This window comes from Platichthys flesus, chromosome 12, assembly GCF_949316205.1.
Source record: "Platichthys flesus chromosome 12, fPlaFle2.1, whole genome shotgun sequence".
NCBI lineage: Eukaryota > Metazoa > Chordata > Actinopteri > Pleuronectiformes > Pleuronectidae > Platichthys > Platichthys flesus.
The window spans coordinates 3,616,516-3,641,903 of record NC_084956.1 but is presented as its reverse complement, the minus strand read 5'-3'; the positions used below and the strand labels follow the sequence as shown (position 1 = coordinate 3,641,903).

The window sequence follows — 25,388 nt, the reverse complement described above, 5'->3', positions numbered from 1 at the left end:
GTCCTCCCACACCTCCTCACCTGAGCGCCTGCAAATGCAACGTGACACCTGCAGGAGGCCGCCGGCGTCGCTAGCGAGCACACGCTGTCATCCGAGCGCGTGTTAGCGTAGCGGGTGACAGCTAACAAGAGAAGACATCACATTAGCCCGAGTGCCGGCGCTGCTGGTGGAGCAGTTGTGCTGATGTAGCTACAGGTGTAGGATTCATTCATGCTTAAAGAGTCTGACACTGGCAGGCGAGCAGCCGGCGGCACACGAGCACAACACCTGACAGCCAGTTGATGTCGGCTCTGCCTTTTCTCTGCAGCAGACGCTCGGGTGCAGGAGGTGCCTGAGTGTGCAGGAGGTGCCTCAGTGGGCAGGAGGTGCCTCAGTGTGCAGGAGGTGCCTCAGTGTGCAGGAGGTGCCTCAGTGTGCAGGAGGTGCCTCAGTGTGCAGGAGGTGTCTCAGTGTGCAGGAGGTGCCTCAGTGTGCAGGAGGTGTCTCAGTGTGCAGGAGGTGCCTCAGTGTGCAGGAGGTGCCTCAGTGTGCAGGAGGTGCCTCAGTGTGCAGGAGGTGTCTCAGTGTGCAGGAGGTGCCTCAGTGTGCAGACTTCACCCTCGTCCCCTCGTTGGTCACCTCTCATCTGAACCATAGTCCTGCACTCGTCTGTTTTTCCTGTTTTGAATTCATATAATTGTATTTTTTACCCATTAAACCACAGCTGCAGGACTCCGGTCTGGGACCTTCCCAGTGGAGTCCAGTCTCCTGTCTCTGGACCTGTAAAGGACTTTTCACCTCCTCTTCCTTTACGCCTGGCTGACATTTGTAATTTTATATTTCTGTACTTGATTAGTTTTAGTTTTTCTCCTTGTTTCTCAACTCTCGAAAACAGCCTTATACACTGAAAGGTGCTATAACGAGCAAAGTAATTATAATTATCATTATGTTTATATTTTTGTATAAGATTTGATATTTTACTGCTCGTGCTTCTTGTTGATCATTTATCAGACTTTTCTCTGTTGTCTTTGACTTGTTTTAATTGGATCATTTGCAGCAGAGGATGACAAGAATCACAGAAACATCACGTCACAGTTTCATCTCCAACACGAGTCTTTGGTTTTTTCTTTCTTTCACTTCTCTCGCTCTTCCGTCTGTGCCAGTTTTTCTAATGACTGGATTGGGTTGTGTGCAGAGGTCACTGCAGGCTGTAAACAAACCCAAGTTTCTCTCCCCTGTTGAAGGGTCACAGTCAGCAGCATAGATTCTCTCTCTGCTTTCATTAATGTGTGTGTGTCTGTGTGTTTGTGTGTAGTTGCATCAGACAGACCTTCAACCGAAACAACGAGCAACATACTGATGATTAGAGCTTTGGCACGTTATCGGGCAGGAATGAGTTTGTTGTGCACGGAGCAGGTGGCCACCTCGGAGCTAAATGTGGAAACAAAAGCTCATTATCTGAAGTGAAGTGGAGAGAAATGGAAATCAGGGTTTTGGATTGAGAGTGGTTTTTTTTCAGGTACATATTCACCCGCTGCTCAGAGCGACTCTGCGTTTGACTTTGTGTTTGTCTGTTTGTGGTGATTTTGTGTTTGTGTGTTCCCGATATGTTTCTCTTTTTTTTTCATCATGCCCTGTTTGTGTTTTCACTCGGGGAGTTTGGACCTCATGCTGATCGAGGCCTCGCCGTTTGCCTTTGTTCAGCTAACTTTTCGTCATTAATTGAAGTTTGCCCTCCTTCCTCCTCCTCCCTCCGTCCCTCCACCACCCCCCTCCCCCCTCTCCTCCTCTTTCACTTTGATCTGTGCTCCCATCTTCTCCTCTCGCTCCTCCTCCCATCCTTCTGTCCTGACCCCCGTTTCCTCGACTTCTTTTCTCTCACCCACTCGTTTTTCCGATTTCTTTTCACCCACGTTCTCCTTCCATCGTTTCACCGCTCTTTTTCTCCTGCATCTCACATCATCACCACAAACGCACCATTTGCAGGATTTACACGCCCATGAGCAAGGCTTTAATCTTCTTTTTGGTCCATGCAGATGTCCACGTTGCACTGTTGTCCTCCAGCACTGTGTTGCCAAAATGCCGTATTCGATTTAAAGTCCCGTTTTGCCTCTGTCTCCCTCTGCAGCAGCTGATGAGAGAGCGACAGCAGATGGCCAGTCGTCCCTTCGCCTCGGTGGCTGTGGTGCTGGAGGTGGGCGGCGACCAGGAGGAGCTGCTGCAGGTCGGAGAAATCACACAAAAACATGGACACACACACACACACACACACAGAGGATCAATACTAAAGACAACAAGTTTGTCCAGTTTTTCATTTTAACGCTAAATATGCTCATCTTAAATAACAGCAGAGATCTCTATTAATGCCATGTGTGCACTCATGTTATCGTCCATAAAGTCGTCGCCATCCATGCAGACAGTCAGACCCTTATAGTTTCAGCTGCAGTTGTGCATGCACCAGCAAGTTGTGCGCTCTGTATTCTGTGGATCTGGTGCTCAGGCGAAGAAGTGAAACCATAACCTCCTGCACTGAGGTAATAACTGCAGGGATCAGTCCTGTAAACGATGTCTGTGACCAATCAAAACCTGCTCAGCTCATGTTCTGACGTCAACAAAAGGTCTTTTCATGGTGCTGGATTACACGATGTAGGAGCTGGAGACAAAATAAGTCGACACGACAGGATCCAGGTTTCCCCCTCGGGAACGTGCTGACTCCAACAGAGGTGGAGGGAGGGAGGAGAGAACACATCTGGTTTCAGTGGTTGTCTCTCTCTCTCTCTCTGTGTGTGATTCACCACCACACTGGATCCTCAGCTTCACCCAGCGGCCCTGAAGGGTCCTCCAGCGCCGCCCCCCCCCCCCCCCCCCCCCCCCCCCAAGAGGTTTCTGTGCACATGCTGCAACATGAGTGTTACATTCAGTGAGGGTCTGACTGTCAAATCTGATGTGTGCTTCTCCTGAGGGGAGGGGGGGGGGGGGGGGGCGTGTCACCTCTGTTTTCTGCTTCACGTTGCTTTGTGAATAGCGAGTGTGTGTCCAGTGTCCAGTGGGACGCAGGGACATGAATATGCACGTTTTCTAGAATTGCCTCACAAGCTGTTGTCAGATATGAACTCAAGGTATTTGTGTTCTTCCAGTTTCACGTCCGTCACGTGTTAGAAACCTCATCAACACGTCCACTCGCTCACTGTGAAGTTTACAGATGGCATTACCCAATTAAAAGGTTTCTACACTTTTATTTATCACACTTTTCCTGTTCACTTCTGTAAATCAACGATGTGCTGCCTTCTCTTCTCCAGAAAGTGTAACAGGGCAGATGATGTGATGGTTATAGTGGACAGTAAGAATCCTCACAGCAGGGACACGTTATGAATCTGTTAACACGTCTACACCTGAGCCCCCTCTGTCCTCTGAAGCCTCCGTGGAGCCCAGAGACAGATGTTCCAGGAGATTCACTGTGAACGAGAGGCCGAGAGAGCTCGACCCTCATTTATCACGCTGCACAAAAACAAATGGATCTGGAAAACCATTCAAAATGTCCGTCAAGTCTGAAAGTCGTTTGATTTTAAACAACTTTTTGTTTTATTCATCATTTGAATAACCTTCAGCATCATATATTAAAACATCAAATAAAATACTACAATGAAATGAACGCTGACCACGCACATAGGATCCAAATAACCTCTGTGTCCATCTGTTATTCAGATGGAGCAGGTTTCTCATAAACAGCTGTTTACTAACCAATCTAGGAGTTATGAGGTCAGCACCGAACTTCTGTCCTTTCCTCACAAAAAGTTGTTCCCAGTCAACGTCACACTTTTCTTTTGTTTCTACTGAAGTGAGCAGGAAGCCCCCGGCTCAACCTCAGAGCCCACTGGCTGTCGTCTGATAATAAATCAGCAACTGGGTGCAACGGACAATATTTTGAGGATTTCCCTTGTTCGTCATTCATTTCAGTGAATAAGTTGAAAATCAGAAGGCGTCCAAACCAAGGATGTCCCCCCTCGTCCTCAGATTTAGAAAATTCCAATGTAGACTCTGTTTAAAGAGATTATCCTCGAGCCGTCCCCTCCTTGTCCGATGAGTCACCGGAGCGTCCTGCTCTCCAGACGTGGCGCGGCTCAGAGGACGTGTTATAACCTTTTGTCTCGTAAACACAACGATGCCTGAAGCTCTCGGTGATCGACTTTCACCACCAGCCACTCCCGTAAAGACACAGCAAGACAAATCATACAAATACGACCTTTAAGTAAAAGTAAAGTTCAGGTATTGATTTTAATTTGATTTCAATTCGGGGTTTGTTTGTAAAATAACAAATTTAAAACCTCCTCATATCTCCCCTCCTGTCTGAGGATCCATCTCCTCTCCCAGTCGGAGCTGAAGGTGATGGAGACAATGGAGCAAAAGGCCGATCAGCACATGATGCTTAGTTAGCTTCAGCTCCGTGTTGACCAGGCTCGGCCCGGCTCGGCTCGGCTCACGTGCCAGTCGGAGCCTCCGGGGCTTCCTCCAGCTGATCTGCGTCTCAGCCTGGTTTCCATTTCATTCTTGAAGGTGAGAGACAATGGGCCAGAACGATAACTTCACACTGAGGTTAATTACACAACATCTGGTTCACAGTGGAGCGTGCAGCTTAGCATAATTGTGTAATGAATGAGGGAACGGGCGCAGAATAGAGAAACTGAGAGAGTCGTCATCGGCCTGTTCCACCACGCCGTGTTCAGACAGGAAGCAGGAAGCAGGAAGCAGGAAACAGGAAACAGGAAGCAGCCCCTGTTGTGTCCCCACCAATCAGGTTTGGTTTACTTAGGAGAAGAACGACTCAGACGATGAGGAGCTCAGTGTTAATTTAAAATAACAAATCCTACATAAACATCTCGACTTTCGATGCTCAGGTATCTGGAACACAGAGGCCGCCATCTTCTCCAATCAAGACACATCTTCAGTTCTTTCTATCTCTATTGTCATCACTTCCTTGATAACCCAAAAAACTATTCCTCCACGTGTTAGTAAAATATCTTTGAACAGAGATGGTCGACTGCCTCCTGCTTCTTTCTCCCCCTCCATATGTTAAATGGCGGTAAAAGCTCCTACATCAGTATATATCCTCCTCCTCCTCCTCCCCCTCCTCCTCCTCCTCCTCCTCCTCCTACCTGATCCCAGCTTTACCGTGTGTCATGGCTGCATTACACAACATGGGCAGAGTCATCAGCATAAATCGATGATTCCACCGCCGCCATAAAGCACTGCCGTTATGTCGTAAAGCTGATGAGCTCTCAGCCGCTAGCATCCGCACGCCTCCGCCCACGGGAAGCAGTTCCCACCTTGCTGCTGATTAACGACAGCCTCCCGCTTTCATAATGCTATTCAAAGCAGAGAATGAATCAATATCATATCTTGTGTTTTAATGCTAGCGTATTTATTCTTCAATTGCGGGGATTTAATACAGCACGGGAAGGAGGGATGATGGGAGGGGGGAGGGACGGATGGATGGAGAGAGGGAGAGAGTGGGGGCGAAAGGAGAGAGGGGGAGATAAAGAAAATTTATGAGACCTGGGAGTAATGTATGTTTGTTGGAAAAACACACAGCTAAACACTGATTTACCCACAGTACACACACACACACACACACAGCACTGCAGGGCCGATCTGATAACACAAAAGCTTCAATCAGGCACAGAAGAAAAATGAGAAACACATGAAAGCACACCCACACACAGACACACACTCATTTGCATTCATCCTGGACACACTCACACACACAAACTGCCTCAGTTTACTCTGCAGTCACCTGTGGCTCCGAGTGTGTGTCTCACGACTGGACACACACACACACACACTCACACAATCGCACACGTTATTAACTCAATAACTCACACCTCTGTCAACACTAACAAGGCTAACACAAACCCATCGCTCCTCATGTTTCTGTTTGCGCTCTAACAAAAAGGCTGTTTTGTCTTCTTTCTTTTTATCATTACAAAGATTAGTAGAAATAAAGAAAGCGTCTCACACACATTATCTCAGAGGCTGGAGGAGAAGCACCTGCGGCTCCGTCAGCTGAGCAAACGTAACCGCCGCTCTACATCCTTCTTTCCTCTGCCACCGCTCTGTCTCTCTGAGGAGTCGCTCACAGGAGGAAGAGTCAGTGGAGTTAAATAAAAATCATCCTTTCCAATCCCGAGATTTTTAAAAGCATTTCACGCGGACACAGGCTCCATCCATTTTTATTTTAAAGTTGTTTTTTTGTGGAAAATGTCAAACATGAAATCTGCAACCACTCATGTGTTCTATTTGACATGAGAGGCAGAAGGAGACTTATCTCACCACAGCTGATTGAAGCCTGGAGGGAAACCAAAGAGGATTTGAGGCTGTTGTGATTTCACCTCCTCTCCTGCAGCCGAGGATTTACCTTGAAACAGCACTGACCAATATCTCACTGGAGGGGAAGCGGAGCTATAACAAAAAATATAGGAGCTCACGTTTTCTGACAGTTTTTTGTTCTTCACCGGTTGTTTTAATAATGACTTTTATCAGTCGGGGACACGTTTTCCTGTTCACTGCTCTTTTAAAGAGCGTCTCACCCTCCTCACCGTGTTTCACCGTTTTCACAGAGAGCGAACAGATGTTTCACTTGATCTCTGACCAGCAGTCGTTAAAACAGGTTTTATTTCCAGCCCAGATTCTCTTGAACTGACTCGATCCACAGCAGCGTCGGCAGCACAGAGGTGTGTGTGTGTGTGTGGGGGGGGGAGTTCAGAGTCACTCTTTCACTTTTCCTTTAACTTTTTGAAGGACGAAATCCAAACAGTGTGTGGATCTGAAACGCTTGAGTTTGTGAGACAGGGACTATAAATCATATTAACAGCCGACCCTTGTGGATGTTTGGAAACCTGAGTTGTGAGCTCTGAGACAAAATATAGTTTTGAAACTCTTTAGGTCCGATTTTCTCAAAACGCCACAAAACACCAGGTCACCACTTCACCCTGGAACATTGTGATTCTACTCTGCTGTGACAGAACTCATCTGTACTCGTCCCAGACTCCGTGTCTCTAAAGAACAGAACCACTCTGGTGTCTGTGGGAATAACCTGAGACGATGAAGGGAAGTGATTCTTCCTCCTGTGACGGTTCATTCAGTGAAGATTCATTTCAACCTCATCGACCTCTTGAGAGTTAAAGCGTTAATCTGCGGAGCTCGGTTGATTTTCAAATTCCCCGCCTGTCCGACTTGGTGTTAAATCCACGAGAGCAGGTCTAGAGACGTGGAACCAGCTATAGTCTGGTCCCCGGCACCTGTATTCTTTCTCATTAGGCCATTTTCTCTCAGTTCAGGTTGTTTTTTCGCTGCCCTCTTAAAATGAGTGTGTTTCTCTGTTCCCGTCTTTTCTCCCTCAATCGATATCTGCACCTCCGCCGCTGTGATCCATCAATACTGCATCAGAACCAGGAGAGAAAAGCATTTTCAGGAATGATGATGGCCTTTGGAGCGTTGTTATGTGGTGCATGTGTGTGTGTGTGCGTGTGCATGAGTGTACATCTATACAGTACAAGTGAGTGTATATATAAGTGTGTGTGTGTGTGGGGGGGGGGGGGGGTGTTTGTGTGTGTGTGTGTGCAGCCATGTACATATCTGTGTGTGTATCTTCCCGTGTGGATGTAGCCTCACATCCTCGGCGAGCAGAAAACACATTCATCTTTCCAGCGCTAATAGTGAAAGGCGAAGAGGTGGAGAGGACAGTGTGTGTGTGTGTGTGTGTGTGTGTGTGTGTCTGTGTCTGGAGGAGGAGGGGAGGATGGTGGGGGGGGGGGGGGGGGGAGTGGAAGATACTCTCCACCTCCTGAATTAAGGCCAAAAAAAAGAAGAAGTGTGGCTCTTACGAGGCATTAGAGAGATGATTCATTTGTCGTCATGGAGAAAGAGAGAGAGGGTTGGAGAGAGAGAGGGATGGAGGGATTAAACGAGGGTAAACGAGGGAGAGGGGAAGAGATGGAGAGAGGGAGGGGTTGTGAAGTGGCCCTCCCGTCCTCCCCTTGCAGTAATAGGATTGTTCGCCCCTCCGACGTGCTGATTAAGATGTAAATCCAAACGCATCTCTCTCTCTTTCTCTTTTTCTCTCTCTCTCTCTCTCTCTCTCTCTCTCACACACACACACACACACTCACTCACACACATTTCATCCAGACACAGTTAGTACAATGTGCTTTAACATGCAGGTGTGCGTGGACGAGGACGCGACCCCCCCCCCGTCTCGTGAGACGAGACGACTGAGACGGACAATAAACAGGTTGAGGGCGATCATGAAGGAGAGAGCGAGGACGAGAGAGAGACATAGAAGATGAGTGGAGGAGGAGTGAGATTCTGGTTGGAGAAGTTTCCAGGAGTTAACGTTAATACTCTTGTTTGGTTTCAAACTAACAACAAAGGAGAAAAGTTTCAAAGGAGAAGTCGATTTACGACGTCGCTGTTTTATCCACATTTGTTTAATTTTGGGAGTTGGTACATTGACCCATACATTGATACACAAAATATGAGGATTACATATTAGAAACACTCGTTTGATGACATAGCTTCTTTGTGCAGGCTCGATTCCTTTGACATCCTAACGAGCTCCAGTAAATATCCTCCTCCTGGAGACGGGTTGATTGTTGGAGCTTCAGTTGAGTTACGTCTGAATCGGACGACTTCTTCTTTTTGGAAAATGAAAGATGAGATTTACCGCGTCTGTAATTTGATTAATTTGGTTTAGTGTCTGGCTGCGGGAAACAATACTGTGCAACAACAACTCCCTGTGTTTGTGTGTTTGTGTGTGTGTATGTGTGTGTGTGTGTGTGTCAGCAGAATCTGTCGACAGATTAACTCTCTAATAGATGAACATTGTAAATAATTTGCAGCGATGATGATGAGTCCCGGCTCTCGGAGCGAAGGCCTGATTCAACCTGACACTGGATCTCAGTTCCTCTCTGTGTGTGTGTGTGTGTTTGTGTGTGTGTGTGTGTGTGTGTGTGTGTGTGTGTGTGTGTGTTATCGTTCCTCATATCTTCTCCTGATTCCAATCCTTCCTCTCTCCCATCATCTCTCCCCCTCTGTCCTACCTTCTCCTCTTCTCCTCTCCTTCATCCATCTGCTCTCATCCACTATCACCTCCTCTTTCCTTCTCTCCTTCCCTCGTGTCCGTTCTTCCCCTCCGTCTTTCTCTGTCTCAGGCGGTCTGCTCATCTTCTCCCCTCCTTTCACCCTCTGTCTTTCTCTCCGTTCCTCCCTTTCTTCCGTCCCTTGAATTCTTTCATATTTCCTAATGTTCACTCACATCTGTTTAGTCCTCATCTCCTCTTCTCTTCCCTCTTCTCCTTTCTGTCCTTTCTTATCTCTACCTCTCCTCAGCATCCCCTCCTCATTTCCTCTCCTAGATTCCATCTCTTCCTTTCCATTCCTCTTCCTCCCCTTGCTTCTCCTCCTCCTCCTCCCCTCTCCTCACATAAATCCCTGTGTCAGGCTCTTCATGCATTTTAAATGTAGTTGTTGTGTGGATAACGTTGTGCACAGCCTGCAGAGGCTTTTTTTGTATTTACTTGTTTTAGAAGGAAACAAACTTTGTGAGACAAGAGGCTCTGCAGCTTTTTATGGAGATTAGAGGATGAAGAAGAGGAGAAGAGGAGGAGGAGAAGGGACGCGGCTCAAAACATCTCCCGTTGGATCTCTCTGATTACAGGGATAAAGATACCACTTTGCGCCGGAAAATCTCCTCTCACTCTCAAAGCTCGGAGGGATTTTCTCTTTTTTTCTTAGAAACACCTTCAGCATGCTGCTCCCTCCGTCACCCCCCCCCCCCCCCCCCTCACTCGGAACAGAGTCTGAATGTAAATGGCAAACTGCTCTTTTTTCCTCCTGTTATTCATTAGATAAAAAAAAGAAAATCTCTTTTCCAAATGCCACGAGGAAGAAATGACACACGCTGTGGTTTGCTCACTGGGAAGGTCAGAGGTCGCAGGCAGTGCTCAGTGGTTCTGAATTAGTGGGATGAGCTCACTTCCCCGTCTCAAACTGGTTTCCAGGTAATCACCTGATTCAGTTGTAGCAGCAGCGTCCGTGCAAAATGTGTGAAAGTGACATTAACACAAAACCCTTCCGTTCACAAATACAAAAAAACATGTTTCCACCAGACATGTTATATCACTTATACGACTGTGCTCTACACACCCACACACACAGACACACACACAGACACACACACAGACACACTCTCAATCTGTCTCGCTCCCTGATCAGAACCATTTCCTCTCAATCCTGCAGACTCCCCGTGGAGCTCAGCAACAGATACAGACAGACAGAGAAGGGAGGAAACAGGGAAAATGGGGTTTTAGATGGAGGGAGGATTGGACACGACAGTTTTCTGCCCGGGGGGGGGGGGGCGGCGGTCATGCATGGCCAGTCTAATCGGCTAAGGAGGGCACGGCGGGGGGGCGGCCACTCTCCACACCTCAGGGGTCAGAGAGCAACGGCGTGTTGATGTACGTGTGTGTTCCCACGTGTGTGTGAGAAGTGTTGGACAGGGAGGCCAGTCGGGGTGATGGCTCGTTCAAACACAATCCAGCATTGAACCCTTTGTGTCACTTTGAAACCATATAAAAGACCACCAGGGAGAATGAAGAACCTGAAGCAACCTCCAGATGTTTATTTTTCTCTCCTCTGGATCATCATTTCCACAAATAATTCAACGTAATTTTAATTTCAGATATTTTTCCTTTGCATAAATTAACACAAAAGGTGAGAGAAGTTAATTTATAAAACCACTATCCTGCCGTATCGCCCCTCAAACTTTAAAGTTGCTTCCTTCACAGCCAATAAAAAAAGATTATAACTCAATTCATCCCTGAGGTTGTAGCTGCTTCCAACTTTACAGATGTTTCAAGCAGATCTAATAATAGTCTGATTCAGATCTCTATCTGTTGACACGTCGCGTCTTCGCCCCTCACAGAAGAATTAAGAGTGGAACATGCAGACAATGAGCAGAACAAAGATCCTGCTGCGCGCTGAGATTGAGCCCCGGGCTTCTATTGATGTGAACAAAGATAAGACTCGGCTTCGTCTCAGGAGATGCACCGGATATCTGACTTCTACAGGCTGTGATCTGGGGGGATTGTGTTTGAATAACACGCAGATTAAGTGTGCGATTTCTGCACTTTTTATGATTTTGGCATGTTTTTGTCTGGGTCAGAATAATCAGAATAGCCTCGGGGATAAAAATCGAGCCACGTTTAGTTGCAAAGTAAATGTTCTTTAGACGTCTCGGCTCAATAAAACTGTTTCAATGACACTGCAGTGTTTTGACATTAAACTTTAAAATTCACCGCCGTCATTGAAAAGTCGGCTTTAAAAACCTTTGCAGACAAATTCATCCCAGTTCTAACCAGTATATGGTTCTAACCTTGTTGTCTAGACATCGTTTGACCAGTAAATCAACAAATCAGAAGAAGCTCAGTCCGTTGAAATGCAGATTGTGTCTGTTGTGCAATGTGTTCATGGTCCAGCTCAATTCGGAATGAGTGTTTGTGACAGACAAAAAAGAGACACAACGGAGTGGAGAGAGGGAGAGAGAGAGAGAGAGAGGGAGAGAGGGAGAGGAGGCCATTGAGGAGGACGAGACGGACTGAGTCATGGAAGTAATGGTGAAGACGGAGAAGCCCGACAGCGAAGATTGCAAAGGACAAAGTGGGGAAAGTGCATCTGAGGAGGCGAGCTGAGGGTTTAGAGGACGGAGGTGATTCCACAGACGCTTCTTCTTCTTCTCTCTGTTATTATGTGGATTTCTGTGAGTGTTTGTCTCCTGACCTTCAGCCACCTTGTTAGATTTCACCGGTATAATCTCACATGTTTCCGGCCAAACACTTTCTTTAGTCGATTTTAGAGATATTTTTATTCAGGTAAAATGCAACAATTTAAAATGAATGAAATAAGAATCACAGGAAAATGAGAGAAACCAATTTTTGACAAAGTTTTATTTAACGTCTACTTTGATTTTGTTTTGTTGGGTCCATGTCACTTCTGTTAACATGGAGGAGGACAGGTTTAAAACATATACAGGAGCCAGCCACTAGGGGGTGAAAGAGATGTCACATCCTCCATCTTTATACAAAGACTATGTCTGTATTCCTTTCTTTTCTCAGTAGATTGTACTCCCATGCCTCGCTTGCTGTCCACCAGTTATTCGGATGATTGAATTTAGAATTTGCAATTTACAGCTGTGATGTCGGCGCAGAACAGAAACTCTGTGAAAGCTGAAAACAAGAAAGATAAGAGAGAGTAGAAAGAACAGATAAACAGTAGTTTTCAGTGGAGGGGAAACTTCTGCCTCAATTTCCTGTGGTGTGAGAGAATGAATCCATCATGCTGCTACCCCCCCCCCCCCCCCCACCCCAACCCTTTCACCTCAAAATACTCAATTTACCACTTGTTCGTACCGAGTGTTGCAACGACTGTTTTTATTTGAGGCGAGAACGACAGACGAGAGGAGAAAGTGAGTGGAGGAAGGAAACATCTCAGTTTGTTATTCACCTTGAGTGAAAAGAGGAACCGACGGGCGGAGCTGCAGCGTAGAGCAACAGCCAATCACGAGAGACGTCTCATTAGCGTAACTGAGGGGTTGTTATTGTTGTCGATGCAAACAGGACGGATTGTGAAACACAAATTCGTGGAAACTTGACATTTTCTGGAGTTTGAGTGTGAAAACAGCTTTAGCACAGTTTTCCTATCGACTCCTCACTAATGGATGAGAATGTAAACTTCATAAGTTCCTCAAACTTCATTTTAGTTGTGGATTAAACTGTTTACTGTTCAACAGGCTTCAAATGAACCTTTATTTATAATATCGTGATGAACCGGGTTTTCATTCCAGCCGCGGTGTGATTTCCCCGAGTTATTTGCTTTTCACTGGAAGCATCTGGCCTCAGCTCTAAACACACAGCTGCAGTTATCTAAAATTTTAAATAGAAATAAAAACGGCCTCAAACCGATAAAAAAACCTGCAGGGCAACAAACAAACAACCTCTCTGGATTATTTCCAGTCGTCCTTTCGAGAACAAGGGGCTGAAAATGCTGAGTATTGCCAAGGAGCCAATTTCGACTTTGTTCCCAGTCAGCAGAAACCATTTCATGGGCTTAAGTGGCACTTGATATTTAAAATATATAAATAAAATGAGAGAGAGAGACACTGTGATGTCTTTCTCTTCCCCCCCCCTCTCTCTCTCTCTCTCTCCCTCTCTCAAACACACACACACACACATACACACTCACACAAAGAGACACACACACACTTACTGGGATTACTTCGGGAACGCAGCCAGACAAAGCTCTTAGCGTCGTCACTTCACTCGGACTCGGCTTCATCATTTACTCCCAACACGACACATGATGAAGATTCAGCTTCACTCCGTTTATCTTTGGATCATTTTGGTGTTTATCAAAGAAAAAGACAATTTAAAAAGCAGCAAAATAGAATTAAAGTGTTTATTGGATTTTGATTTTCAAATTTGATCCACTTTAGATTTTGTTAAAACACAAAAAGGGGGGGGGGGGGGGACATAAGTTTTAAATAGTTAAATGTATTATTAGTTAAATAGTTAAATGTATTATTTAGAGGAGTGATATACAGAAAAACCAAATCACCTGAAATAATAAAATGATCCTTTTCTCAATTCCTTTATTTCTCTTTCATACACTCTGTCTTTTGAGTTTCGTTCAGCTCAGGTTCAGATTCATTGTTAATCAAAGTAGCTCAAGGATTCTCTCCCTGCAGGTGACAGAGGAGAAATACATTTTTAAAACAGAGTTCACTGATGTATTTTTTCAACTTGATGTCTTTAATGGGTCTCACATCAGATAAACTGAGTTGATATTTATCTGACTCGCTGCTCTGAAGGAATCCACGTTGCTCACTTCACAGTGAAGTTAATGACTTTTAACACAATTAACCAGTCGTGACGAGAAGGAAACAAGCTAATGTCCACATTGTTGTGTTTGTGTGTGTGTGTGTGCGTGTGTGCTTGTGTGATACAACTCACTAGCTCTTTTGATCTAAGATGCACATAAATTAAGAAAAGTGAGCACAAACACACAAAGTGCACAAGCGATACTGCTGTTGACTTGTTAACCAAGTGTATGTCACCATAAAGCAAGCTAATGTATAAATTAATATTAGTTAGTTGTGTAGTTCATAGTTAGTGTGTGTCTGTGTGTATTTTACCTAAACTCAAACACACTCATCTTTTCAGTGCCAATAACACCTGTAATTCATTTTGCGTAGTGCACCTCCTCGCCGCTTTACATCTCAATCAGGAGAATAAGTCGTGCTAATGGGAAATTTAATTACACAGTCAGTTGTGTGTTTACTTGTGTTTATTTCAAATGTCCTGCTTTTTCTTGTGTCGCTCTTGTCGTTCAGTCGTGAAGGGAAGTGACAGAGTCTCATCACAGAGGAAACAGAGAAAACTGGAAATATCAGGGAGGTGGTTAAAACACGTGACCAGTAACAGGAGAGGAACAGATGGACATGTATAGATATATATTTATATACATATACTTTGTGTGTGTGTGTGTGTGTGTGTGTGTGTCCCAACAGACCTCAGTAATAAACAGGGTTCATCTGTGTGACCTCTGTGGCTACGCTGTGGCCTGAGGGTCAAACCTGATCAATACCTCAGTGACTCCTCTCAGACGTGAGGAAACTGGATCTCAGCCATTAGATGATCTGATCCCGACTCTATAAGAGACACGTTATATACAACGAGTCCCAGCGGTACCACAGTGACATATGGTCCCATGGATATAAGAGATCATTAGAGTTGAAGGGGTTTAGGGTTCGTGATTAATATCATTATTAGTTTATGTTTTTAAGTTGTAGATCGTAGATAAAGATTGACGACGTGACGGCTCCAGAAACCATCGTGACGATTTGACCTTTTGTTCTTTTTTGAAACCAGAAGTAACCATATTTTGAGGAGAAGGGGGAGGAGCCTGACTAAACTCAAGGGCACAACATGCCCAACTGCACCCATTGGATAGTATAGTTCTCAACAACCAGTGGAGTCGCCCCCCGCTGGTCAGAGAGAGAATACATGTCAGGCTCTTCTGCTTTTATATCCGGACCTGGAGTCTACATCCATTTGTATAAACAGTCGATTTGCAGCGAAGATTTGGCCTCAAATTGAGGCCAAATCTTCTTGATCACCCTCTAGTGGCTGGCTGCAGTATATCTTCCAAACCCCGCCTCCTCCGTGTTAGCATATGGAACATTGACCAAAGTAAAAAACCTGAATCTAATCTAAGTCTGTCCGGGTGTTTTGGCTTCATTTTGGTTCCAACGAGAGGAAGCAGAGACGCGTCGTCCGTCTTTATTTAGATTCATTGGTTTGAATACAGAGCTGACTTCCTCTGAGGCTTTATGGGCTGTAATGGGACGAGGGTGCCAAAGAGGCACACGGGATCTTTATGGATATAAATGAGGAAACCTGTGACGGTGCATGTGGACTGTGGAATCACAACATGTGAGCTCGGTGCGTGGAACGAGTGAGAGAGTCTCCAACCTGTTAACATCAGCTGCACAGCAGGTGGAGCTCCATAGGCTGCAGGTCGGGCTGCTCCCCCCCCAGCTGGGAGCTCTGATCCTGGGGGAGGTGGCAGCAGTCATCTGGGCAGTGGGGCTGGAGCTCATGGATGTTTCCTAGATGGGAGAAATAATATCTATTTATGTACTATATATTTGATTTTCTCTATTTTAGTCAATGCAATTGGATTTCCCACTAAAAATGTATTATTTTTGTGTGTTATTATACATTTTCTTTGCAGTGTGAGTTTACTGTGTGTGTTTATGTTGTGTTTGTACAGGCGTTGCCGAAGCCCATAGCCATGGAGCCGTGCTGGGGGAGCAGAGCAGGTGTTCTGACGGTGCTGCTGTATCTGCCCAGAGTCCCGTCTGGAACACCTCCGCCTGGACAGTGTGGTACGACACACACACACACACACACACACACAAACACACACACACACACAAACACACACACACACACACACACACACACACACAGTACAAACATCGGTAGTCGTCTGTTTTTCTTTGTTTAAATCTAAAAACTGTCTAACATCAATCATCTGAGTTTAAGGCTTTAAAGTCATAAATATGTTAAAATATTATGTAATACTAAAATACCTTCAGGTTTGTGCCTTACTTTATTCCCCTTTCTATAACATATTCTAATTAGCATACTTGAATTTTAACACTCAGATCCGACATGTTCAATTTTAAATGTCCACTTTCTCTGTTTGTTTGTTGTTCAGCGGTTTACACCATAAAGAAATCCCACATTTCACTGTAGACTCACAAACACACAGTCCACACTGTGTTGTCTTTACAAGTTCACCAGGTTTCAGCTGCTCAGTGATGTGGAAAATGACACAGATGCTTTCAAACAACAGCTCCCTGAATCTCAGGCTGTGTGAGAGTGAAACGTGTGTGGGTGTTGTGTAGCTGTGTCGTCGGGGTCGACCTCTGGTCTATTAAACGTTCTCAGGGTAAATGCAGAAAACAGAGAAACTGTGCAGATCAGCGTCTTTCACGATGAGCTGCTAATGGAATCGAATCGTGTTCCTGTCGTGACGCGTGTTTCCACAGCAGCTTGTTAAAGTCTGATGTGGTCGGAGCTGCCTGGTTTCCCTCTGTCCGATCAATTGTTCCTCTCACTGACACATCGTGACTTTCCAGCGTCTGAGCTCAAGTTGCTGCTATAGGCGGACGACACGCGATCCCCCCCCCCCCCCCCCCCCCCCCCCGTCGCTGCAGCTGTACAAATCACTGAAAGGTCCGCAGCACTTCCTCACAGCCCCTGACCGAGGCCCGGCGAGCTCTGCACCGTCAGCACCAGCCCCCCCCCCCTCCGGCTCGTCTTCCACTTCACACGATCCCTCACACCGATGCATTTAGTCCCAGACCGCTCCGGCTTTGTGTTCTGCTCGTTCCCCCCCCCTGCAGCTTTCCTCTGGGCGAGCACTGTCAGTTTGTGTGTGGGTCGGTTCTGCTCTCTGCCCGGTGGACGGTGTGTAACTGGAGCAGGTGTGAGAGGCCTCGGCTCCTCCAGGCCGGAGGAAACAGCTTTAACACAGAGAAGCGCCTGACGGAGGAAACAGACGAGGAATGAAGTGATTTGCAAGAAACGAGTCGTCGGAGCTGGAAGGAGCTTTTATATTAAACTGTGGAAACTGAAGCCTGAGAGAGAGAGGGGTGGGGGGGGGAGTGAAAAGCTTGAGGATGTGTGGGAATGAAAAGAGAGAAAATCTAACTTGTTTCCCCCAGAGGTAAAATATAAGAAATATCTATATAAGAAAGACTCGGATGTAAAGTAAATCTCTAATTTATAAAAAGTTTTATTCCAAAAACACTTGAATTTCATCGTCCTGAGCTTTTTGACATGTCAGAGAAAATCCAAACGTGAACAGTGAATAGAATAAAGGGATGATTTTAACAACCCAGGTCTTCATGGTTTGTTTTTCTGATGTATAACATTTTACTAATAACCTCGATACAGGTTTACAACCAAATAAATGCAGAAGTAAAAAGCTAATGTTTGATTTGAATCAATAATAAAGGTGTGTTTACTTAAACTACATTAAAGAGTTAGTGTGAAGAGTACAGATGAACTAGTGGTGTGTTTACAACCTGTTTAAGAATCACTTCATTTTAACTTTAACTTTAAGATGCTAACGATTTGAACAAAACCTGATATGCATTCATTTCCTAATGTGACTTAAAACACTCGAGTGAATCGGATTTTATCCTTTAAGTCACATTTTGAGGATTTCTGTCTCAAATCTGTCAACAAGATGTAGACATGGAACTCAAACTGTCAATCATCAAACACAAGCAACACTCAATAGCATCAACATATCGAGGTCCATGTTCGACCTGTCAACCAGTTTCAAGAAAATCAAATTTTTGCGTTATCAGCGAGAGAAAGCTGAAACCTCATTGGTGGAGGAGAATGTCCCAAACTGAAACCAGTTTGATGCACCAGTCCAAACCTGACCTCAAACCCGGTTCTGCCTTTGGGTAAAAGAACTTCTCCAACATCAAGTGACTTAACATTCACCCCCCGACTCTTCTTAGCATTAGCAGAAGGCCAGCGCTGCACTTTCAGGTTCAGATCAGACTGCAGATCAGATCAGTTTAAGGGCATTTAACCAGTTTGAACACAGACTGGTGGATCTGAATTTAAAGCAGTGGAGGTGTTTTCTCCTGAAGCTGGTCACAGCAGCAGCCGACTCATTTTCGAGGAATTAGGTCCAATAAGTGGCTCATCAGTTCTCGGCAGGCGGCTCCCCGGGGGACGTCGGGCTCCTCTGTTGTTTTTCTCATCGAATCAATGGAATCGCCGTCGTTATCCGTGTTTGAAGCCCGGAGTCGATGCTGGTGTGTGTGTGTGTGTGTGTGTGTGTGTGTGTGCGATCACATGGACTCACACATGCAAACACACGCGATGATGCATGTGAGCGTGTAAACACATGAAACAACTTCAAAAAACACCAGGGAGCTCCGAGCGTCTGGGCTTTAGAATGAAATGAATAAAATCGCCCACCCACCCATCCACCCTTCATCCACTCCTGCTCCCTCGCTCCTCTCCTCCCTGCATACGCCCACCCTGCTCCTCCCCAGAGACGGCGTGCGTGGGGTCAGACGGGCGGCCCTCCATTGATGTTAGCATGTATGAACGCCCAGTCACTGCGGGCGAGCTACGCCCACCCCCGCACTTCAAGAGGAATCCTCGATGAGCGAGCCGGTTTTAGCTCCGGCTCTTTGATTGTTCGTCCCGTCCTTCTCTGAGAGGCTCTCCTGAGGTGTTACCACCAACTGACCCTTTGTATGTAGGGACCAGGGAGAGAGAGAGAGAGAGAGAGAGAGAGAGAGAGAGAGAGAGAGGGAGAGAGAGAGAGAGAGAGAGAGATAGAGAGAGAGAGAACACCCATGTTGCTCTCAAAAGAAGAAATAAACAAACTCCAGTTTGAGATTCTCAGCTGCTTGAATCCATCCCATGTTCCTCTTCCACTGCTCCTCTGTCTTTCTCCATCTTCTCAGGTTGAAGACCAGGAAACAGGATTTGTAGATATCGTCTTAGTCAGGAACTAATCAAGCTTCAACAGATTGGAGGAAAGATCTGTTTCACTGCAGGTTGATGTTCGATAAAGCATCAGATCTCAGTTTTTTGACACCTTCATGAAGCTACTTCAACTGAGGCCTGTCATCATGAGCCAGAGAAGACACAGCAAGCAGGACACCCCCCATGTTTAAAGACGTGACAGGAGACCCATGATTCTATCTTGCTGAACCTTTCCTCAGATTCATACTTCAGAGTTTTTGAAGCAGCACAGATGTTTTAGGTTCAGCTCTGAGAGTCAAACTGTGTGATGAGATCAGAAGCTGCAGAAGTGAACGAGGTCTCGAAGCTCTCGAACATTATTTTTCTTTTCCGTCCGACCCGGAGAACGGAAACGTGGACCGTGTTTAAATAAAAGATGTGGATGACACACTGAGTGCCCCGTCTAACTGCAAATCACATTCTACAGTAATACAAATAAATGTCTTGTGAAGGATTCTTGGCCCAAAAGTTCAACCAGGGTCGGTGGCTGACAGCTGTCGGAGGCCAAATCGTGGTGGAGGACTCGCACACGGCACACCCGCTTGACCACTGAGCCACTGTTTGACTGACGGACGGAGCAGGAGGAAGAGAGTGACAGTCACATGGAGCTGCAGGGGAGGAGGGGGGGGAGGGGGGGGGTATTTCCCACAGCTTCTGCTTCAATTCATTTTCCTCCTGTCGCTTCTACGTCTATCAGCCCCCCCCCTCCCCCCCCGCAGCTGCCGTTGTTTGAGTTTCATATTGTTTCTTATGAAGTGGGACTCGATCCGAGGGTTGAATGGATTCACCAGGCTGCACGCTCTCAGTGTGCTGAGGCTGGAGAGGGAGAGACCACGTTGCATCCTGAGCTTCGATTGTGGGTCAATAGAGACAGAGGCAAAGAAGCATTCACAGCCGCCGCCTCCTCCGTTAATCTGCCTGTTCAGCAGCTCAGATAGACCTGGGGATATCAGAGCGGGGGGGGGGGGGGGGGGGTACAGGTGCCGTGAGATGCCGAAAGTCTTAAAATAGAACAAAGCGAGAGAAAAAAAAGAGGCATTAAGGAGTTAAGAAGTTTAGATCTGTTCGTAGAAATACATAGAAAGTTGAAAACAGAAATAGACGGAGCAGGAGATAAGTTATGATGTTGAACGAGTGCAGTGGGAGAAGGAGCCGGTTGATGGTGACGCCTCCTCAGACACTAAACCAGAGGAGCGTGTCACCACAGCGAGGAGGAGGCGCTTTGATAAACACACAGATCGGATCAAAAGGCTTCTGAATGATTGAGTCATATACATCAGACATTCTTCTTCTTCTTCTTCTTCTTCTTCTTCTTCTTCTTCTTCTTCTTCTTCTTCTTCTTCTTCTTCTTCTTCTTCTTCTTCTTCTTCTTCTTCTTCTTCTTCTTCTTCTTCTTCTTCTTCTTCTTCTTCTTCTTCTTCTTCTTCTTCGTTGTTCTCCTCCAGCAAACTCATGTGTTTCTGGGTGATTTTAAAATATTAATATCAGGTAATTGAGGATATTCTTCATTGTGCGTTCTTCAAACAGGCTGGAGGAGATGTCCTACCAGCGGCTGCCATGTTCTATTAATGAATCCTACATAGACGGGATCGAGCATCAAAGCCGTCATGTTTACTGGTCGTGTGGAACCTGGAATCGGTGGCGCGCAGATGTATAAATATTTGAATATCAATGTGTTGCTGTTTGACTGACTTTGATTTTCCTCGGCTTTGTGGAACAGACGCTGCCGAGGTTTATTTCCTGTTTGTTGTTAAACTGGATCCAGGGTTCTGTCCCCGGCGCCTTCATCGAGGGCAGAGCACAGCGTCACTTTGATGTGAGGGAGTGAGGGAGGCGTGCGGTTTGTCACGGGGCGAGCGAGCGGGCTCCTCCCGTCACAGATGCTTCTCAGCTCCAGTCCCGGTTTCCACATCGCACCGGTGCCCATTCGGTTTCCTGGGGAATTTAGTCTCCTGCTAATGACCCCATTAGTCGATCAGGAGGAGGGAGGAGACGTGTGTGTGTCTGTGTGTGTGTCTGTGTGTGTGTCTGTGTGTGTGTGTGTTAATGATGCGTCAACTCACCTGACAGAACAATCACATTAACGCTCCCCGTCGCCCTGACAGCGAGCGAGCACTCGCACTCACCTGCAGCGTGATTTGATTACTTTTGACCAATTTAATTTTGCAAATGGAGACGTGTGTGTTCACCCGGGAAAATCAACACACTCATGAAGGCAATTTGTCAAAGGTGGAAGCCATTTTGACGGAGGAATATTCAGACGTCACGTTCGAGAATCAATTATCTTTCCATTTATTGAATTTTTCCAAGTCTTTGTCTTTTTTCATTTGGAGGTAGTCAGAGAACTGGAGTTTGAAATTTTGTGGACTGGTTTGTACCAGAGCCAGAGGGAAGTGGAATGTCGGAGCCAGACACACGACACATATTACTAGAGAGTATTTAACCCAAACAATCTATATTTTACAGCTGAAGCATAAACTTTATTGTGAATTTCTATATAATAAAAAACAAATACACGGAAATACAAAGAACTTCAACACATTAAGACTGAAGACGCTGATTAAAACTCATTCTACAACCTCCAGAAAACCACCTTCTTTAACCTGAAGGCTTCTGAAAAGCTAAAACTTGAACTGAAGACGATGGAGACTTAAAATTCAAATCATTTGACGCCTTAAATATTTTCTTTTTATTATGAACTGATGCTGTTTATCTAAATGTCATTAAAACAATAAAACCCGGCAAACTTCCTCCCTTCTTCCCTTCTTCCTCTTCCTACAAAACGTAGCATCAGGTCTAATTGCCTTGGGAAATAAACATTTAACATCTCTCTTATCTTTCATTCTGTAATTTTTTTTAAATATTATTCATATTATATATCTATGTTTGTGATAACTCATAACGGCAAAGAATCGGCCGGGCTCTTGTGTTTGTAAAGTATTGTGGCTGTAAACCAGGTTCCTGTTGTGATGATGTCAGAGATATTAAATATCTGCTTCTCACTTTCAGAAAGTTTTTCATCTGATCAGAGCAGATTAAATTAGAAAGGGTCTGAAATGTCCTTTTCCCCTTTTCTTTACTTTTAATAATCTGTCAATCATTTCTTCAATCCTTTCTTTAGCATATAATCAGTCTGGATTATGTCTTCAATGCTTTAAAGCTTCAAATCAGACGTTTTAATTTCACATTGACAACTGAACCACTCAAATTCTCCCCCGACCAATAAAACAAGTCGTGTTTATTCGGAGTCATGTTTAAATTCAGCAGCTCGATGTCGCTTCGTGTTTTGTTGAATTTTTGGTATTATTTTATATTTTATTATATTTTTCACTGCAAATTCCCACCAAGATGAGTTAAGTCTGGAATTATAAAGAACATTTGCAAACAAGCTCTGCTGGCGTTTGGACCAAATTGCAAATTACAAGAGAAACAAAAAGCCAAATCTAGAGTAAACACACACACACACACACACACACACACACACACACACACACACACACACCTATACAGCCGCTGCCAAAGAGAAACAAACAACCATAATGAGCCGTGCTCCAACAGAGCAGGTGCTGGTGTCCACCCCCCCTCCGTCGTTCTGAATGAAGGGAGCACATGTTGCTCAGGCTGGCCGGCGTCTCCGTCTTCTTCCTGTGGCAGAACTTTGCAAAAACGTGCACAGGTGCATGCACGCACCTCCAGTATTTACACACAGCCTCTCACATACACACACACAGGAAACACGCTGAGTGGCCATGTAATCCGCTTTCCCCCCTCTCCACACAATCCCAAGAATCACTTGAGTGTGAAATGCTGAAAACGTCCAAATCATATCAAGAGCACAGCAGATCTCCTGTTTGTCGACTTGGCTCCTGCTCGCTGGCAGACTGAGCGCTCGCTGTAATGACCATGCATTGTCAGGCCCATGGTTGTCGGGGGGGGGGGACATGACGAGCTGCACTCACAGCTCCAGCTGCCATGACTCTAAATCCACATTAACAACAACAAGCGCTGCCAAAGAAACACAAAGCTCTGCAGCATCTGATGCCCCCGTGCATTCTGTCTGAGCACCCCCCCCCCCCGCTGTGACGAGCGAGTTCAACAGCCTATAGTGAAGCTGCTTTCAAAAGGTATGAGGAGGGAGGGGGGGGGGGGGGGATACGCTTCAGTGGCCATACAACAGGAGCCGGGGAGAACAAACCGTTCGGAGGATGTGTCACCGCCCGTCACACACCGACTTCTCTCCGACTTCACACCGACTTCTCTCCGACTTCACACCGACTTCTCACAACGTGCACAGAGTTTCACTTTCTCTCAGCTCCTTGTTGATTTCTAACCTTTTCTTTGGCCCTCAGAAATAATTGTGTGTTTGTTACCATTTCATATGATTTAAGTGCTTTAGGAATAAATACCAATCAAATCAAATTCTCTAACCTGGTGGGACTCCACATTCTACCTCCAGTCTTTATATTTAAGTTTACATCACATATAATTTGTTGTATTTTCAAATCTGTATTCATTTCTACAGGTGCTCTATCTGCAAACAGGACGTTATTTGTTTGTTCAGAGCTTTGAATGGAAATTCATCTGAAACAACATTTCGTATACTTCCCGGTTAACTCTCTTGTTTTTCTTGGTTTGTAGGAATCTCCATAGCCAGCGCTCTGGTGGACGCGTCGCAGCAGCGAGCGATGGACTTTAAGGACCGAGGCCTCGGACTCAAGCATCGCAAACACACCGTGCACCATCAGGGGACCTGTGTATGAACTGGATGATGACACGTCCTCATGTCCCCGGAGGACAAAACACACAGACAACACAACACAAAGGGTTCTGAGGATCTTCATGGATCAGAGGACGGTGGAACATAGAACTCATGGTTCCTTCCTTCGCTGCATTAGATGGACAAACCTTCAGAGCAGAGACTAATTCCAGAGCCTTGATGATGACGAGGAGGATGATGAGGACGTGATTCTCGTCTGATCAGATATTTACAAAGGGAGCTGCCTCTGCACCGTGTGGCTCAGTGTGGAAGTGCAACTGACTTACAAACCCACTCGGGAGCGAAACACAACAACAACCTGAACCTAATCAGATCAATGCAGAACCCTGTGGTGGCTGATTATTTGCTGGAGGAGGAAGTCTCCTCTGGGATGTTTTTTAAAGATCTCTGTTGTTGAGATGCGGAATCGAAACCTTTGGATTTATCCGTTTAATCTCAAAGAACATTTGTTTCTCTTTCCTTAAGTCAACATTTGGAGATCTATTTGATCTGCTCAGGTTCTGCAGCCGGGGGTCTTCATCACGTGTGTTTCTGCACTGGAGCTGAAAGGCTTCACCGACACACGAGGATCCTGTGTGAGATATTAATATGCAACTGACCGTTCAAATGTAGAGTTGACCTGCAGGTCGGCACCAGACACAAACTACTGATGGTGTTCTTACGCCTGCTCGTTCATTTCAGACTGTGAAAGTGCAGTTTTCAACTTTTTACAGTAACACTCAAGCCTGTTACACGTTTTTATATGACACGTCTCCTGTCTAATATTTATTAATAATGCAAATTAAATTTAAACAGTAATTTAGCAAGTTTTCAAATGCACTATGGACTTTTATTTGTTTACTGTTTTCATATCAAATTTCCAGGTGATGTCACTTTTTTCCCATTTATCAACCGTGTTCAATCTTCATTTAATATTGAAGTTTAATAACTTTGTATTGACTGCACCTGCACAGAATGTGAACGTCTTTAGAACTCCTACAAGGAACTTTACTTTTCTATAAACGAAGGTGACGTCTCCACCGTCATGTGTCCTAGAAACCTCGGTCCAGACGGTAAAGAGGATGAAAGTAGGTCATAAAGTGATAATAAAATAAATAATAATTCTGTTTCATAACCAGTTAAGAGGAATCTTGTAGGAGCTTTAAACACTTGGTTTGTTTTTGACTCTGATGTTTTGTCTCCGTTTCATTTTGCACCAGTTTGTTGTTGAGACTTGTTTTGACAAAGAGCCGCTCACCTCCCTGTGTGCGTCCTCATGAGAATAAACTCTGTACATTTACAAGTAAAACATTTTGATGACTCGTACGGTGGAACTGTTTTCAGTGTGTGTGTGTGTGTGTGTGTTCTTACCTCTGCCATTAAACATTAAATATCGTATGAAAACATACTATATAATAAACCCACTGATCCAAAGGTTTCAGCTCTAGAACGGACTCGTAGTTTGTGTGTAA

General features: G+C 45.4%; 1 protein-coding gene across 3 annotated transcripts in view; it reads left to right on the top strand.

Moving 5' to 3' along the window:
- atrnl1a (attractin-like 1a) overlaps positions 1 to 25,388 on the top strand; it is a 163,393-nt gene extending 138,005 nt beyond the window's left edge. For 2 of the 3 annotated variants that reach the window (XM_062401750.1, XM_062401749.1), the window contains 3 exons: positions 2,108 to 2,203; positions 15,862 to 15,976; positions 23,799 to 25,388. In XM_062401750.1, coding sequence (XP_062257734.1) covers positions 2,108 to 2,203; positions 15,862 to 15,976; positions 23,799 to 23,920 — 333 coding nt within the window. In that variant the 3' untranslated portion in view covers positions 23,921 to 25,388. Of the gene's footprint in view, positions 1 to 2,107; positions 2,204 to 15,861; positions 15,977 to 23,798 lie in introns of those variants that run through there. The other variant, XR_009923973.1, reaches the window with a different exon arrangement.